Genomic DNA, 16,395 nt, shown 5'->3' with positions numbered 1-16,395 from the left:
AAACTGGCTCTCATGGGGACCGCACAGGAATGGAAGACCCAGAGTTACCTCTGCTGCAGAGGATAAGTTCATTAGAGTTATGACTGTAAGTCGCTTTGGATAAAAGCGTCTGCTAAATGGCATATTATATTATTATATTATATTATTTAGAGTTACCAGCCTCAGAAATTGAAGCCCAAAATAAATGCTTCACAGAGTTCAACAGACACATCTCAACATCAACTGTTCAGAGGAGACTGTGTGAATCAGGCCTTCATGGTCGAATTGCTGCAAAGAAACCACTACTAAAGGACACTAATAAAAAGAAGAGACTTGCATGGGCCAAGAAACACGAGCAATGGACATTAGACCGGTGGAAATGTGTCCTTTGGTCTGGAGTCCAAATTGGAGATTTTTGGTTCCAACCACCGTGTCTTTGTGAACGGATGATCTCCGCATGTGTATTTCCCACAGTAAAGCATGGAAGAGGTGGTGTTATGGTGTAGGGTTCTTTGCTGGTGACACTGTCTGTGATTTATTTAGAATTCAAGGCACACTTAACCAGCATGGCTACCACAGCATTCTGCAGCGATATGCCATCCCATCTGGTTTGGGCTTAGTGGGACTATAATTTGTTTTTCAACAGGACAATGACCCAACACACCTCCAGGCTGTGTAAGCTCTATTTTACCAAGAAGGAGAGTGATGGAGTGCTGCATCAGATGACCTGGCCTCCACAATCACCCGACCTCAACCAAATTGAGATGGTTTGTGATGAGTCGGACCGCAGAGTGAAGGAAAAGCAGCCAACAAGTGCTCAGCATATGTGGGAACGCCTTCAAGACTGTTGGAAAAGCATTCCAGGTGAAGCTGGTTGAGAGAATGCCAAGAGTGTGCAAAGCTGTCATCAAGGCAAACGGTGGCTATTTGAAGAATCTCAAATATAAAATATATTTGGATTTGTTTAACACTTTTTTGGTTATTACATGATTCCATATGTGTTATTTTATAGTTGTGATGTAATCACTATTATTCTACAATGTAGAAAATAGTAAAAATAAAGAAAAACACTTAAATGAATAGGTGTTATAAAACTTTTGACCAGTAGTGTAATGCTTTCACTTGAAGACGCATGGATTGTAACTTGTATTAGCATTGTTTTTTGTGAAGAACACCGATAGTCAGAAAACACAGGGTGAAGAGAGAGAAGTTAGAGAAGAGAGAGAGGTCAAATTGACAGTTACACACAGCAAACAGAACAAAGTAAACACACAAACTATATCAGACCAGTGCATGCATTGGCAAGATTAAAACAATTCCCATGGTCGACAGACAGCACTGATAACGCAATGAATAACCTCTGACAACTTTAAGGGACTATAAGACAAAGTATTGACCATTTACCATAATGTTCCTTCAGGTTACTTCAATTCATGCAGCGCCAGAATAATTCCACCACCTCAGTAGCTAGCATGCCCTAATGAGAGAAGCGCTATTCATTGTCAGTGCTTGTGGTACATACGCAGTGGTGCGAGAGCAAAGCTAACACACGTCTACAAAGGCGACCAATGGCCTTCTTTACACTGGCATGCGCCACAGCCCCTAAGCCAATCAGAGGCCGAGCTCAAAGCAAGGTGCTGCCCAATCACTGCTAACTGTGTGACATTACAACAACAGAATCATATAGACAGGAACTAATCACTGAGGGCATGGTGGCTGAGTCTTGAAAATCTGAAAGCGATATAAATATGGAGTATTGCCAACAGAAGGAAACAAACGCTGTGATCATACATGTAGCACATCAACGGCTGTATGACGAGGAGGATGAGGAACAGAGAGCACTCCCCCTCTGGCCTGGGCGGGGCGGCCGTGGGGCGTGGGGGGGCTGAACATGGGGAATGTTCCTGTGAGAGAGAGAGAGACGGCGGATCGATTCTCCTTCCTCCAGACGACGATGTTACGGCAGGAAGTGGCAGGGTGAGAGTTCAGTGTGAAGTAGGAAGGTCGGGGCGCCGGGTCTGGATGATTTTAGGTTTGGGGCAATTCTTTGGTTCCTCCTCCTCCTCGGTGTCGCTGTCGCAGACGTGGACTACGACGCTGGGGGTGGACTCTGTTCCTGCATGCAGCTCAAACTTCTCTCCTGTAGACAGAGAGAGTGAGAGTGGGAGAGGGAGAGAAAGAGAGAGGGAGAGAGAGATGGTCAGTACAAGAAAGACATTTGAAAATGTAAAGGCATACATGACCTCAAGAGGGAGCCCTGGTTCCAAGAGAGACACTAAATCAGTGAGGTGAGGCAAACTCAACCTGGGTAATGATTTTCTCCTCATAATTGCTAAATGGTCCTGTGAGAATTGGGGGCATTTTGGTGAGCAGAAGGTTAATATACAGAAAGACTATGTAATTCTCTGGTTAGGAGGACCTGAACACAGGGAGGACTGAAGAAATTATATACTCTCTGTGTCTCTCTCTGTGTGTGTGTGTGTGTGTGTGTCTCTCTCTGTGTGTGTGTGTGTGTCTCTCTCTCTCTCTCTCTCTCTCTCTCTCTCCCTCTCCCTCTCCCTCTCTCCCCCTCTCCCCCTCTCCCTCTCCCTCTCCCTCTCTTCTCTCGCTGGGCTTCTCAGTCAACCGCTGGGTGACGTCAATGCTGCTGCATGCTGGCGCGCTGGGTCAGAGAGGGAGGGAGAGGAGGAGAGAGAGAGAGGATATTGCCCTCCCTGGGTCCCTGATTTCCACACTTAAAAGACCTCTGGGAGTTCAACACTCTCCTTCAGAGCTTTCATACAGTATACCCTAGCTATCATCTGTCATTTAGTACGTCTCAGGGATTCTGATAATGACAACATTACAGCTGTTTATCACATAATGACATACACACACACACACACACACACACACACACACACACACACACACACACACACACACACACACACACACACTAACTGAGCTCATTGTCATTCACAGCACATGCACCTGGCATTATCCCTGCTATTTCAGGCTCCGCTAATGAATGGGCTCTGCGTGTGTGTGTGTGTGTGTGTGTACGGACTGTACTGTATGCAGTAAGCTCACCATCTCTAAATCCATGGTGATGAATGCCTGTCCCGCCGCAACCCACCTGGCCAGCTCCTATCAAAGCTATTTATTAACCAGGATAAAATGGGATGGCACCTGATGGCTCGTGCCATGCGGAGCATGTGTGTGTGTGTGTGGCGGGGGTGGAAGGACAGATGGACAGCTGGACAGCGTCCTAGGCCCAGGACCACTAGCACACTGCATCTACTTTTACAGCATCTTTTCAAGCCAGGCAAAACACTCCAAATAATTCACAGCTTGAATATACAACATTCCTTAGCAACAGTCCCAAAATAAACGGGTGCAGTAGACTACAGCACAGGACTGCTGTTCTGGCACAGAGTTAACCCCATCATGGGTGAGGCAACAATTCCTTCAGGAGCGTTTGACTACTGCTGTACACACCTTTTCTATTAATATACTGTCCATTACACACCATTATATACATATATACATGTATATTTATATTCCGGACTCTGACATGGCTCGTTCTGATATTTCTTATATATTTTTAATTTTTCAGTTTTAGGATTTGTGTATATTGTTTAGTATTGTTAGGTATTACTGCAATGTTGGAGCTAGAAACATAAGCATTTCGCTGCACCTGAGATAACATCTGCAAAATATTTGTAGGCAACCGTTAACATTTGATTTGATTTGGAATGTGTGCTGCATGCTATTCACTGACATCATCTGTTCTAGCGTGGAAACGTTTTCTGACTAGCACTGGCTTTGCTGAGAGCTGTTTATTGACGAAAACTAGGCACTTATTATGACTGTGATATGTGGTTGTCCCACCTAGCTAACTTAAGGTGAATGCACTACCTGTAATTAGCTCTGGATAAGAGAGTCTGCTAAATGACTAGAATGTGAAATATAAATGTACATGTTAAAGACCTTATCTATTCTACTGTATGTTGTAAGGGCCAATACACCCAGCCATGATTTCACTGTATTACTACAGTATTACTACAGTATTACTACAGTATTACTATAGTGCTGTACCTTCTGCTCCAGACCCTGGTATGGTAATGGTACAGCGCTGCCTGCCTGCTGCCACACATCTTGGCAACCCCCTTACCCACAGATGCGCCTCAAATATTTCCTTTAATGATTTTATTTCTCAGGCTTAGTGAGAGAGCGAGTGAGAGGCTGGATCTGTGCCTTGTAAACAAGCCGGGAACAACAAAAGCATTCTCTCCTTAATGAGGCCTTGTGTTGGAGGGAGGCAGACTGATGGAGCCGCAATCACACTACACTAGACTCAGCTAGTCTCTCTGAAGGCTGGCCTGCATATGGAAACACTGCACTGGATAAAACACACATACAAATACAAACAAACACACACACGTGTCACATATCAGTTTGCAAACAATGTAAAAAAAGTATTATTGAGTTAATAAAGCCGCATACTGTCACGGATTCAGCCGAGGCTGCCCCTCCTCCTTGCTCGGGCAGGCTTCGGCGTTCGTCGTCACCGGAGTACTAGCTGCTACCGATCCATGTATCTATGTTCGACTTGTTCTGTCTTTATTGGTCACACCTGTTTCCCATTATGTAGTGATGTCTTACCTATTTAACCCTCTGTCTCACACTGTGTGTTGTGTGTGTTTGTTCATGTTTCGGCTGTCGTTAGTGTGCGGGTTTGTTCCCTCCCTGTGTGGAGGTTGTAGTTCTTTATTTTACCTTCGAGTAAAGTACGTCTTCTGATTAGCTCTGTGTCCTGCGCTTGACTTCGCCTACCGCATTTCACTGATGTCCTGACACATACAAACATGGTCTCTTTTTTGCTTTCCAGAGTAACGCAGCTCCAAAATGCAGGTGTTTCAGCCTAGCTCAGTGCTTTCGGTGGTGGAGGGCAGCCAGCGAAAATACAGAGCGTAGGGGTTGGTAATCTTCTCTAGTTGCGCCGTGATTGGCTCAGTGTTCTGTCATTCATGGCAACACTATGTCACCGCAAAATCTACAGGGAGAGCTAGAAAGTTCAAGCCCCCTTGGCTGCTGCCATACATTTACATTACAAGTGCCCATCCAAGAAGGCTCAAGGTCATTGACCACAGATAAAATAATGTAAAATCACGTTATATCTACCGTAGCTTTGATTGGACTGATCATGTCAACATTATACTTTCAAAATCGTTGCTAGCAAGCTAGACAAGCAGTCATCATCATGAATCACGTTGACAATCTACTGACAAAATCCTTTTCAATCCTTGTCATATGAAGAGAAATGATAGATAAAACGTATCGGTGCTCATCGGCCATTGGACATAAACATTACACAACAAGTTGGATATCGCAAATTCAACAATGAGTGGTTTGGAAGGAATCAGTGGCTCACTGCAAGCGTTGCCAAGCAATCCCTATTTTGCTTCTGTGACGACGTGTGAAAGAAGGAGTCAGGCGCAGGAGGTAAAATATCCATTTGTTTAATCCGTTTGCATAAATCAAATGCCTCAAGCGTCAAACGAAACTGTACAAGGGAAAACATCCACCTTGACAAATAACACAGTGAAATGTAGCTCAACCGAGCTACACGCTCTCACAACAAAACAATCACTCACAAAGACAAGGGGAACAGAGGGAACACTTATACACATACTAATTAGGGGAATGAGCACCAGGTGTGTGTGATTGACAAGACATGACAAGTGGAGTGATGAGAATGGGGTCGGCAGTAGCTAGTACTCCGGTGACGACGAACGCCGAAGCCTGCCGGAACCAGGAGGGGGGGCAGCTTCCCCTGCCTGTTATTCGGTGGAGAGGGTGTGTGGTCCAATTCTGGGTTTAAGGGTCTCTTTCCCAAACTTAAAAGGATAAACATTCACATGGAACACCATGGGCCAGAAAAGGTTGAATACATTGGCCATGCTGTCAAGCCAGCATGACTTCTGCCGCGTTCAAAACAACTGGAAACTCGGAACAGGGAAATCTCAGACGGTCAGACGGTCATCCTACTCGGAATTCTAAGTTGGAAACTCGGGCCTCTTTCTAGAGCTCCGACCTGAAGATCACTGACATCATGATTCGACCTTGTTTTTTTTCCAGTTCCCAGTTGTCTTGAAAGGACCATAAATCCAGAGAATGCCAGACTTTATGACAAAATTTGCCCACTAGAAGGACCGCCGCGCCACCTTCCTGTTCAAGTGAGCACAGCACAACTGTGAGTCCAAAAATGTATTGTATGCTGCTGCATAAATGATGTAATATGCCAGGGAGATATGTATGCTGTAGCTAAGAAAGTAATACTAAGTGTATGTTGTGTAGTAAGCTGTTAGTAGCCCATGTGCCTCACCCTAATAATTTGGTCCCTTTCCCCCTCATAACTTAGCCTACTGTTCTGACTTAGTGGTGCACATGTAGCGTATAGCCTGTTTTATAGAAATGTCATCATCGAATATTGTAAGAGCTTTCATTGTCTGCTTATATGCCCCCTCTATTTATCCTACGGTTCTGACTTGGTGTACAGGGAGAACACTGTAAGAACGGCCCATGTTCTGAATTCTGTTGCTGTACATTTCAAAAGTGCTGAACAAATCATTATATTGATTACGTCTATCTTAGCTCGCTCATTAATGTCTTCACCGAAAATGAAGGATTGCCTCTTATCCGCTTGTTGTTCTCTTATGCCATAGTTTGTACATCTCAATTGTCAGCAGAAACCACATCTGCTCTTGTCCTTCTAGACCTGTCTGCTGCCTTTGATACTGTGAACCATCAGATCCTCCTCTCCACCCTCTCCGAGCTGGGCATCTCCGGCGCGGCTCACTCCTGGATTGCGTCCTACCTGACCGGTCGCTCCTACCAAGTGGCGTGGCGAGAAGCTGTCTCCGCACCACGTGCTCTCACCACTGGTGTCCCCCAGGGCTCAGTTCTAGGCCCTCTCCTATTCTCCCTATACACCAAGTCACTTGGCTCTGTCATATCCTCACATGGCCTCTCCTATCATTGCTACGCTGACGATACACAACTAATCTTCTCCTTTCCCCCTTCTGATAACCAGGTGGCGAATCGCATCTCTGCATGTCTGGCAGACATATCAGTATGGATGACGGATCACCACCTCAAGCTGAACCCTGGCAAGACGGAGCTGCTCTTCCTCCCGGGGAAGGACTGCCCGTTCCATGATCTTGCCATCACGGTTGACAACTCTGTTGTGTCCTCCTCCCAGAGTGCGAAGAGCCTTGGCGTGACCCTGGACAACACCCTGTCGTTCTCCGCTAACATCAAGGCGGTGACCCGATCCTGCAGGTTCATGCTCTACAACATTCGGAGAGTACGACCCTGCCTTACACAGGAAGCGGCACAGGTCCTAATCCAGGCACTTGTCATCTCCCCGTCTGGATTACTGCAACTCGCTGTTGGCTGGCCTCCCTGCCTGTGCCATTAAACCCCTACAACTCATCCAGAATGCCGCAGCCCATCTGGTGTTCAACCTTCCCAAGTTCTCTCACGTCACCCCCCTCCTCCGCACACTCCACTGGCTTCCAGTTGAAGCTCGCATCCGTTACAAGACCATGGTGCTTGCCTATGGAGCAGTGAGGGGAACGGCACCTCCGTACCTTCGGGCTCTGATCAGTCCCTACACCCAAACGAGGGCATTGCGTTCATCCACCTCTGGCCTGCTGGCTCCCCTTCCTCTGCGGAAGCATAGTTCCCGCTCAGCCCAGTCAAAACTGTTCGCTGCTCTGGCACCCCAATGGTGGAACAAGCTCCCTCACGACGCCAGGACAGCGGAGTCACTCACCACCTTCCGGAGACATTTGAAACCCCACCTCTTTAAAGAATACCTGGGATAGGATAAAGTAATCAGAATACAGAAAGAATACAGTCACTTGAGAGACATTTCATGTGCTGTATACACTTACAGTGATGTAGTTAGCAGTGAAAGGGACTGATAGGGTTTGTGGGTTGTTTGTGGGTTGTTTGTGGGTTGTTTGTGGGTTCCACCAGATGTATCACTGGGTGCTTGTGAGGGGACCTGCATGGTTGGTTGACTAGTAAAGGAAAGTTTCAAGTGGGATATTTTTGTGCTTGTAAAAGTTAGATGCTATCCATAGTGACTTAGAGGGCAATGAGGCCACGAAGTTGCTGGTGTATGGTGTTAACCACCAGCTGTGGCTGTCCTCGGGTTTAGACCCAGCTAGAGAGAGCCCTCGGCTCCAGAGAGACGTCCCGTAGCCCAGGCTGACCCATACTGACAGGGGCTCCACTAGCAAGTACCTACACTATTAATGACTATGAATGGGAGATTTGCTTAGACCCAACTCTAACCTTCTGTAGAGTTATTATATAGTATGAAGCCAGACAATGTCCCGTACACAATGAGCCTGGTTACAGTGATGGGTAAGATCACTTTCACTATCTTGTGCAGAGAGCCTCGTGCTTCATTAGACTAGGTGAATCACTACCTACCACTATCCACTACTATCACATCATAATAGATGCACTTCATCTCAAACAGGAACTCGATAGGAATATGAAATGGTGTTCCAGTAAATATAAGAGGAAGTAAGTATACTATATGTCTATCTTGATAGATACAGGAAGATCATTCTATTCAAATACAACTGATCTTGAGGAGTCATATGAGTATGTAGGCTTACATTATGTTCCGGTTCGTGGGCCTATGCAGTCATGCAGTATAGGGATGACCCCAGCTTATCAGATCAGGGAGCGAGAGTGAGGATAGAAGGACAGAGAGAGAGGGAAGATAGACGGAGAGAGGGAAAATAGAGTGAGAGAGAGAAGAATAAAGGAAGAGAGGGAGAGAGAGAACTCTCAGCGTGATGTGTTTTGATGGGATTTGGGGAGAGAGAGAGAGAGAGCCCCAGGACAGCAACACAATTAGACTCAACCAAATCATGAGAAAACAAAAAGAGAATTACTTGACACATTGGAAAGAATTAACAAAAAAACAGAGCAAACTAGAATGCTATTTGGCCCTAAACCGAGAGTACACAGTGGCAGAATACCTGACCACTGTGACTGACCCAAAATTAAGGAAAGCTTTCACTATATACAGACTCAGTGAGCATTGCCTTGCTATTGAGAAAGGCCGCCATAGGCAGACCTGGCTCTCAAGAGAAGACAGGCTATGTGCACACTGCCCACAAAATGAGGTGGAAACTGTGCTGCACTTCCTAATCTCGTGCCAAATGTATGGCCATATTAGAGACACATATTTCCCTCAGATTACACAGACCCACAAAGAATTCGAAAACAAATCAAATTTTGATCAACTCCCATATCTATTGGGTGAAATACCACAGTCTGCCATCACAGCAGCAATATTTGTTTATTATCTATTTAACTTGCTTTGGCAATGTAAACATATGTTTCCCATGCCAATAAAGCCCCTTAAATTGAAATTGAATTGAAATTGAGAAAGAGAAAGAGAGCGAAAGAGAGAGAAAGAGAAATAGAGCGAAAGAGAGAGAGAGAGAAAGAGAGAGAAAAGAGAGAGAAAAGAGAGAGAGAGAGAGAGAGAGAGAGAGAGAGAGAGATACAGTTCCCTAGGGGGTTGACAGCTGATTGTTAGTAATGTCAAACCCTGTTGCATAATCTAAATGTTCCTACATCTCATCCCACCACCCAGAGCCATTTTAACATCCACTGCAGCTACAAATAGAAGAGATAGGCAGACAGACAGACAGACAGAAAGACAGACAGACAGACAGACAGACAGAGTGCGTGACATTCAATTTCACTTTTCAAAATGGCCTCCTTCATTGACCTGAGGTAGTGTCAGTGGGGCAGAGAGAGAGAGGGGGGAGAGATAGAGCGAGAGAGAGAGAAAGAGAGAAGTTAGCGAGGACCTGCAAGTGCTCTCTCTCTCTCCCTCCCTTCATATCATTGACTGGGACTAAGGGTTTATTTATGTGGGAGTTAACAGCGCGATTGGCAGCTCAAGCAAAGTCAAGCAAAAATTAGCAGGATGGCAAGAATCTGTGAAACAGCTGTTCTGATAAGAAAATGAGGCTCTCGCCAGGAAGGCAGATGGTCTTGACTCTGGCTGTATGGAATATAATCCCTGCACATTTAGATACACACTGAGATGAAGCATTGTAAGAGTGTAGTAGCCTACCTTTCACAGTACTAAGCTTAACTACTGGACACTATGTATTCACCAAACTTGGCTTTTTGAGTAGGCCTAGGCTTACTGCTGGACAAAAAGCACTCTAGTATCAGGCATTTAGTGAGATGAAAAAAAAAGCCTGATAAAAAGATGATTGACACTCCATTTAGGTCTATTTCAAACAACAAGAAGACATAACAGCTAACTGATTTACATTTGAATCCGCTACTTGCTCGGACTAAACCTCTTACTCAAAGACAGCCATCATTATCAAGCCAGACACAATTGTGGTTGTCACTCTCTCCTGACTGACTGACTGACTGACTAAATGACATGGTGGCTGAGGTGACTCAATTCCAGAGGAGAGTTGGGGGGGTTTTAGATAGAGACTTGTTGATATTCCTCTCATAGCCGAGATGAATAAACCATTGGTGTACAGGGAGTCAGCAGTGACAGGTCGTCAATGTCTCTCACCCTCATGCATTATTCATGGTTGACATGACGACGTGCAGCGGAACCTTTGTGAAGAGAGTGGCACTGCTTTGGCGCGCGGCTCTTTCAAGTCGGCGGCAATTAAAATTTAGCGAAGTAGCACTGCCCCTCTGATGGCATGAAAAACAGAGGCAGACTGGAGCAGAAGGGAGTGAATGAGGATAGGATACATTCTGACTGGAGTGCTGTTCATTAAATCAAAAGCGATGTCTCATGTCTTAAACTGGTGAGAGATGTTACAGACATGACAAGTTGCTCCATCTCAACGTCTGTCATATTTTATTGTGTTTGAAATTACTTTTAATCAATACATTTCATAGGAAAACTACTAGGTAGTATTACATAGCCTGTGACAGACAGTGCTAAACATGTCCATGGATCTAAATACAGGACTCAGCATTGTTATTTTAGATGAACTCTTTGGGACTATACTATAATGTGAGACAATCTTGTGTGGAATGTCCTTCCTCAGTTTAAATGCATGTGTAAATAGCGTGTTGCCTGTAATAAACCTAGTGGACCGTATTTCCAATGGGAACAGTAGGCTACGTAATCAGACCAACAGCTGGGGAGTAGAGAGGGTGACCTGACTGACCTCCTACGAAATGGACGGTCACCTCCCGGGCGGTCATCTACTCTGTTGGACTATGTGTGTGGTCCACTACAAACACTAACTGGACTTCTGGACATGACACCGTCATAAACGCCAGAACACAACCTTCCCTATACGCTGAAGTGGAAATATACAGGAGTTGATACACTTGTTGTGATCATAAAGAATATTGAAGGACACAAAGGGCTTTACATTGTATGGGAGTAAAACTTCCTGATGTCTCTATACTGCATCTGAAGGTCAACTGGGGTTCAGCCATTGTGGGGATTCGTTACTTGAAAATAGTTATATATTACATTTGACTTGTTACCTTCAATCAAAGTAACGCGTTATGTTACTTGATACCTTTATAACGCATTATCCCCAACACTGGGTTCAGCTAATAGAAATTCTCCTCTAGTCTCAGTCGTTGTTGTGAGTGTCTCTATGGTCTTGTGTTCTATACAGACGTCTGCATTACGGCTGATTATAGAACACACAGTGATTGATACCAGAGGATGTATTCTATGAATATTAATAACTTTTAAAGGTACAGGTTCTGACCGGTGTGACATGACAAAATGAATCTTTAAAACAAGAAGAATTTGACCTGATGCCCTGCTTGACCGAGGGGAGGTGCTCTAGGATGTCATATTACATGACGCATCACGTAGCACTGGATATATTTACAGAGGAAGTGAGAGATGTGAGAGAGGGAACGAGAGAGCGAGATTGACAAAGAGCTAGCAAGCAAGAGAATGAGACAATAGAAGAGTGTGTAAGAGAAAGATGAGAAAGAGAATGAGAGAGAAATGATTGAAAGAATGAAACAGAGAGAACAATAGAAAGGTGTGAGAGAAACACTGAGACTGAGAAACTGAAAACTGAAACAGAGCGGTCGCTCTGAATGAAAAACAGCATGTACTGTGTAACTAGTGGTATGACTCACCAGGGCCCAGCTTGGCCACAGCATAGAGCAGGTCGTAGTTGATGACGGGCGTGGTCTCGTCTATCTGCTGCCAGCCAATGGGCGGCGAGCCGGGAGGGGAGATGAGGAACTGTTTAGAGGGCTGGGGAGGAGCCAGGTGCAGGTTATCACCTTCTGATACTTGGTTTTGGACCTGAGGGAGGGAGGGATAGAGAGAGAGAGAGAGAGAGAGAGAGAGAGAGAGAGAGAGAGAGAGAGAGACCAAATATTAGTGAATGTGTTTGAATTAGATGTCTCTTAGTGATTCTCTTAAAAAAAACAAAAAAAACGCCCATAGTGGGTCAGTTAGTTCCAGACAGTCAGTTAATTCCACATCTTAGTTCCAAGGGATTCAGCCAGCCAGAGAGCTGAGGTTAAAGGACACTGACTGGGAACGATCAGTGTCTGGGTCATGGGTTCCTCTCCACTGCTCCCCAGGACCAACACTAGTCTACTGGGCTACAGACCTCACTGCTCCCCAGGACCAACACTAGTCTACTGGGCTACAGACCTCACTGCTTTCCAGGACCAACACTAGTCTACTGGGCTACAGACCTCACTGCTCCCCAGGACCAACACTAGTCTACTGGGCTACAGACCTCACTGCTCCCCAGGACCAACACTAGTCTACTGGGCTACAGACCTCACTGCTCTCCAGGACCAACACTAGTCTACTGGGCTACAGACCTCACTGCTCTCCAGGACCAACACTAGTCTACTGGGCTACAGACCTCACTGCTCCCCAGGACCAACACTAGTCTACTGGGCTACAGACCTCACTGCTCCCCAGGACCAACACTAGTCTACTGGGCTACAGACCTCACTGCTCTCCAGGACCAACACTAGTCTACTGGGCTACAGACCTCACTGCTCTCCAGGACCAACACTAGTCTACTGGGCTACAGACCTCACTGCTCTCCAGGACCAACACTAGTCTACTGGGCTACAGACCTCACTGCTCTCCAGGACCAACACTAGTCTACTGGGCTACAGACCTCACTGCTCTCCAGGACCAACACTAGTCTACTGGGCTACAGACCTCACTGCTCTCCAGGACCAACACTAGTCTACTGGGCTACAGACCTCACTGCTCTCCAGGACCAACACTAGTCTACTGGGCTACAGACCTCACTGCTCCCCAGGACCAACACTAGTCTACTGGGCTACAGACCTCACTGCTCTCCAGGACCAACACTAGTCTACTGGGCTACAGACCTCACTGCTCCCCAGGACCAACACTAGTCTACTGGGCTACAGACCTCACTGCTCCCCAGGACCAACACTAGTCTACTGGGCTACAGACCTCACTGCTCTCCAGGACCAACACTAGTCTACTGGGCTACAGACCTCACTGCTCTCCAGGACCAACACTAGTCTACTGGGCTACAGACCTCACTGCTCCCCAGGACCAACACTAGTCTACTGGGCTACAGACCTCACTGCTTTCCAGGACCAACACTAGTCTACTGGGCTACAGACCTCACTGCTCCCCAGAACCAACACTAGTCTACTGGGCTACAGACCCACATCATCACCATCAGGACGGTCATCTTGACTAATAGCTAATAGGTCCAGATCACATGTAGATCATCAGAGTGCTGTCTGTGTGCTCCAGCCTCCGGGCAGCACAGCACAGTGTAACATTTGGTCCTGCAGATATTATGTAATCTCTAACAGGAGTATAACTCATGGACTTAATCTCTCTCTCTCTGCCTCAGCGGAGTGTTTGTGACCCTGATATCCTTTGGGAGAGGAATTAGACAGGCCTACTGGCTAATGTGGAGCAATCACACGCTGCTTCTGCAAGGAGAAGGGCACACGCACTCGCACACACACACACACACACACACACACACACACACACACACACCCTGGAGAGACTTTCAGTGTTAGTCACACTGCATCGGTGACAAAATGTAAACATGAGACTATTTTCCATAAACCCAGTTTTCCCCTGAACTATACACCATAACTAAAGCTAGTGTCTTAAAGATGCAGCCCGAGATCTTAAGCACTTACTAATTTGTAACACACAGTCGGATGTTTACATACACTTAGGTTGGAGTCATTAAAACTCGTTTTTCAACCACTCCACACATTTCTTGTTAACAAAGTATAGTTTTGGCAAGTCGGTTAGGACATCTACTTTGTGCATGACACAAGTAATTTTTCCAACAATTGTTTACAGACAGATTATTTCACTTATAATTCACTGTATCACAATTCCAGTGGGTCAGAAGTTTACATACGCTAAGTTGACTGTGCCTTTCAACAGCTTGGAAAATTCCAGAAAATGATGTCATGGCTTTAGAAGCTTCTAAAGGCTAATTGACATCATTTGAGTCAATTGGAGGTGTACCTGTGGATGTATTTCAAGGCCTACCTTCAAACTCAGTGCCTCTTTGCTTGACATCATGGGAAAATCTAAAGAAATCAGCCAAGACCTCAGAAAATAAATTGTAGACCTCCACAAGTCTGGTTTATCCTTGGGAGCAATTTCCAAACGCCTGAAGGTACCACGTTCATCTGTACACACAATAGTACGCAAGTATAAACACCATGGGACCACGCAGCCGTCATCCCGCTCAGGAAGGAGACGCGTTCTGTCTCCTAGAGATGTACTTTGGTGCGAAAAGTGCAAATCAATCTCAGAACAACAGCAAAGGACCTTGTGAGGATGCTGAAGGAAACAGGTACAAAAGTATCTATATCCACAGTAAAACAAGTCCTATATTGACATAACCTGAAAGGCCGCTCAGCAAGGAAGAAGCCACTGCTCCAAAACTGCCATAAAAAAGCCAGACTATGGTTCGCAACTGCACATGGGGACAAAGATCGTACTTTTTGGAGAAATGTCCTCTGGTCTGATGAAACAAAAATAGAACTGTTTGGCCATAATGACCATCGTTATGTTTGGAGGAAAAAGGGGGATGCTTGCAAGCAGAAGAACACCATCCCAACCGTGAAGCACGGGGGTGGCAGCATCATGCTGTGGGCGTGCTTTGCTGCAGGAGGGACTGGTGCACTTCACAAAATAGATGGCATCATGAGGAAGGAAAATTATGTGGATATATTGAAGCAACATCTCAAGACATCAGTCAGGAAGTTAAAGCTTGGTCACAAATGACCCAAAGAATACTTCCAAAGTTGTGGCAAAATGGCTTAAGGACAATAAAGTCAGGGTATTGGAGTGGCCATCACAAAGCCCTGACCTCAATCCTATAGAACATTTGTGGGCAGAACTGAAAAAGCATGTGTGAGCAAGGAGGCCTACAAACCTGACTCAGTTACACCAGCTCTGTCAGGAGGAATGGGCCAAAATCCACCCAACTTATTGTGGGAAGCTTGTGGAAGGCTACCCAAAACATTTGACCCAAGTTAAACAATTTAAAGGCAATGCTACCAAGTACTAATTGAGTGTATGTACACTTCTGACCCACTGGGAATGTGATGAAAGAAATAAAAGCTGAAATAAATCATTCTCTCTACTATTATTCTGACATTTCACATTCTTAAAATAAAGTGGTGATCCTAACTGACCAAAGACAGGACATTTTTACTAGGATTAAATGTCAGGAATTGTGATAAACTGAGTTTAAATGTATTTGGCTAAGGTGTATGTAAACTTCCGACTTCAACTGTATATAAAAATAATTGCAGGATGTAACATATCATATGAAATGGATGACGTAGTACACATTTGTGCAACATTTTCGGGGACCGGTTTTGGCTCGTTTGCACTACTTTCAAAACTACTGGCTGAAATTATACAAAAGCTCTGGAGCATCACTTTAATGTGTCCTTTCCTTCCAGAAATAAGCAACATAACTAACATAAGGGGTAAATCAAAGGGCCAGTCTGTTGGCAGTCAGTCCTGCTTGTTGTACTGTATAGCTACTGACCTGGGCGAAGTAGAGTTTGAGCTTCTTGCCCCTGAAGGGCGTTTCGTGCAGCTCTATCCTGGCGCTGGCGGCTGCTTTGGGGTTGCTGAAGTTGATGCGGACACGCCGGAAGCTCTTGAACAGCTGAAACGTCACCCGTTCATCGTAGGCCAGGAACAGGGCCTCGAACATCTCCTGAACCAAGCCAAGAGACAAAAACAAACCAGATGAAGTTGTGCATAATATGGTTTCAGGTGGTAAATGCCAAAGCATGAATAATACAGGGAGGCTCTGAGGGAGAAAGAGACATTAAGCAGAGTCTGGGGTGAGG

At 45.5% G+C, this 16,395-nt stretch overlaps 1 protein-coding gene across 3 annotated transcripts in view; it reads right to left on the bottom strand.

Annotated features, from left to right (window-relative positions):
- Nucleotides 1-1,026: 1,026 nt before the first annotated feature.
- The window catches only part of rcan2 (regulator of calcineurin 2), a 116,817-nt gene continuing 101,448 nt past the window's right edge, over nt 1,027-16,395 (bottom strand). For all 3 annotated transcript variants that reach the window (XM_041860505.2, XM_041860504.2, XM_041860506.1), the window contains 3 exons: nt 16,086-16,259; nt 12,166-12,337; nt 1,027-2,119 (listed from right to left, as the gene is read on the bottom strand). In XM_041860505.2, coding sequence (XP_041716439.2) covers nt 1,965-2,119; nt 12,166-12,337; nt 16,086-16,259 — 501 coding nt within the window. In that variant the 3' untranslated portion in view covers nt 1,027-1,964. The remainder of the gene's footprint in view (nt 2,120-12,165; nt 12,338-16,085; nt 16,260-16,395) is intronic.

The sequence above is a fragment of the Coregonus clupeaformis genome, chromosome 33 (genome assembly GCF_020615455.1).
Source record: "Coregonus clupeaformis isolate EN_2021a chromosome 33, ASM2061545v1, whole genome shotgun sequence".
Classification (NCBI taxonomy): domain Eukaryota; kingdom Metazoa; phylum Chordata; class Actinopteri; order Salmoniformes; family Salmonidae; genus Coregonus; species Coregonus clupeaformis.
Note: the sequence above shows the minus strand (reverse complement) of the source record. Positions and strands in the feature narration are given on the sequence as shown.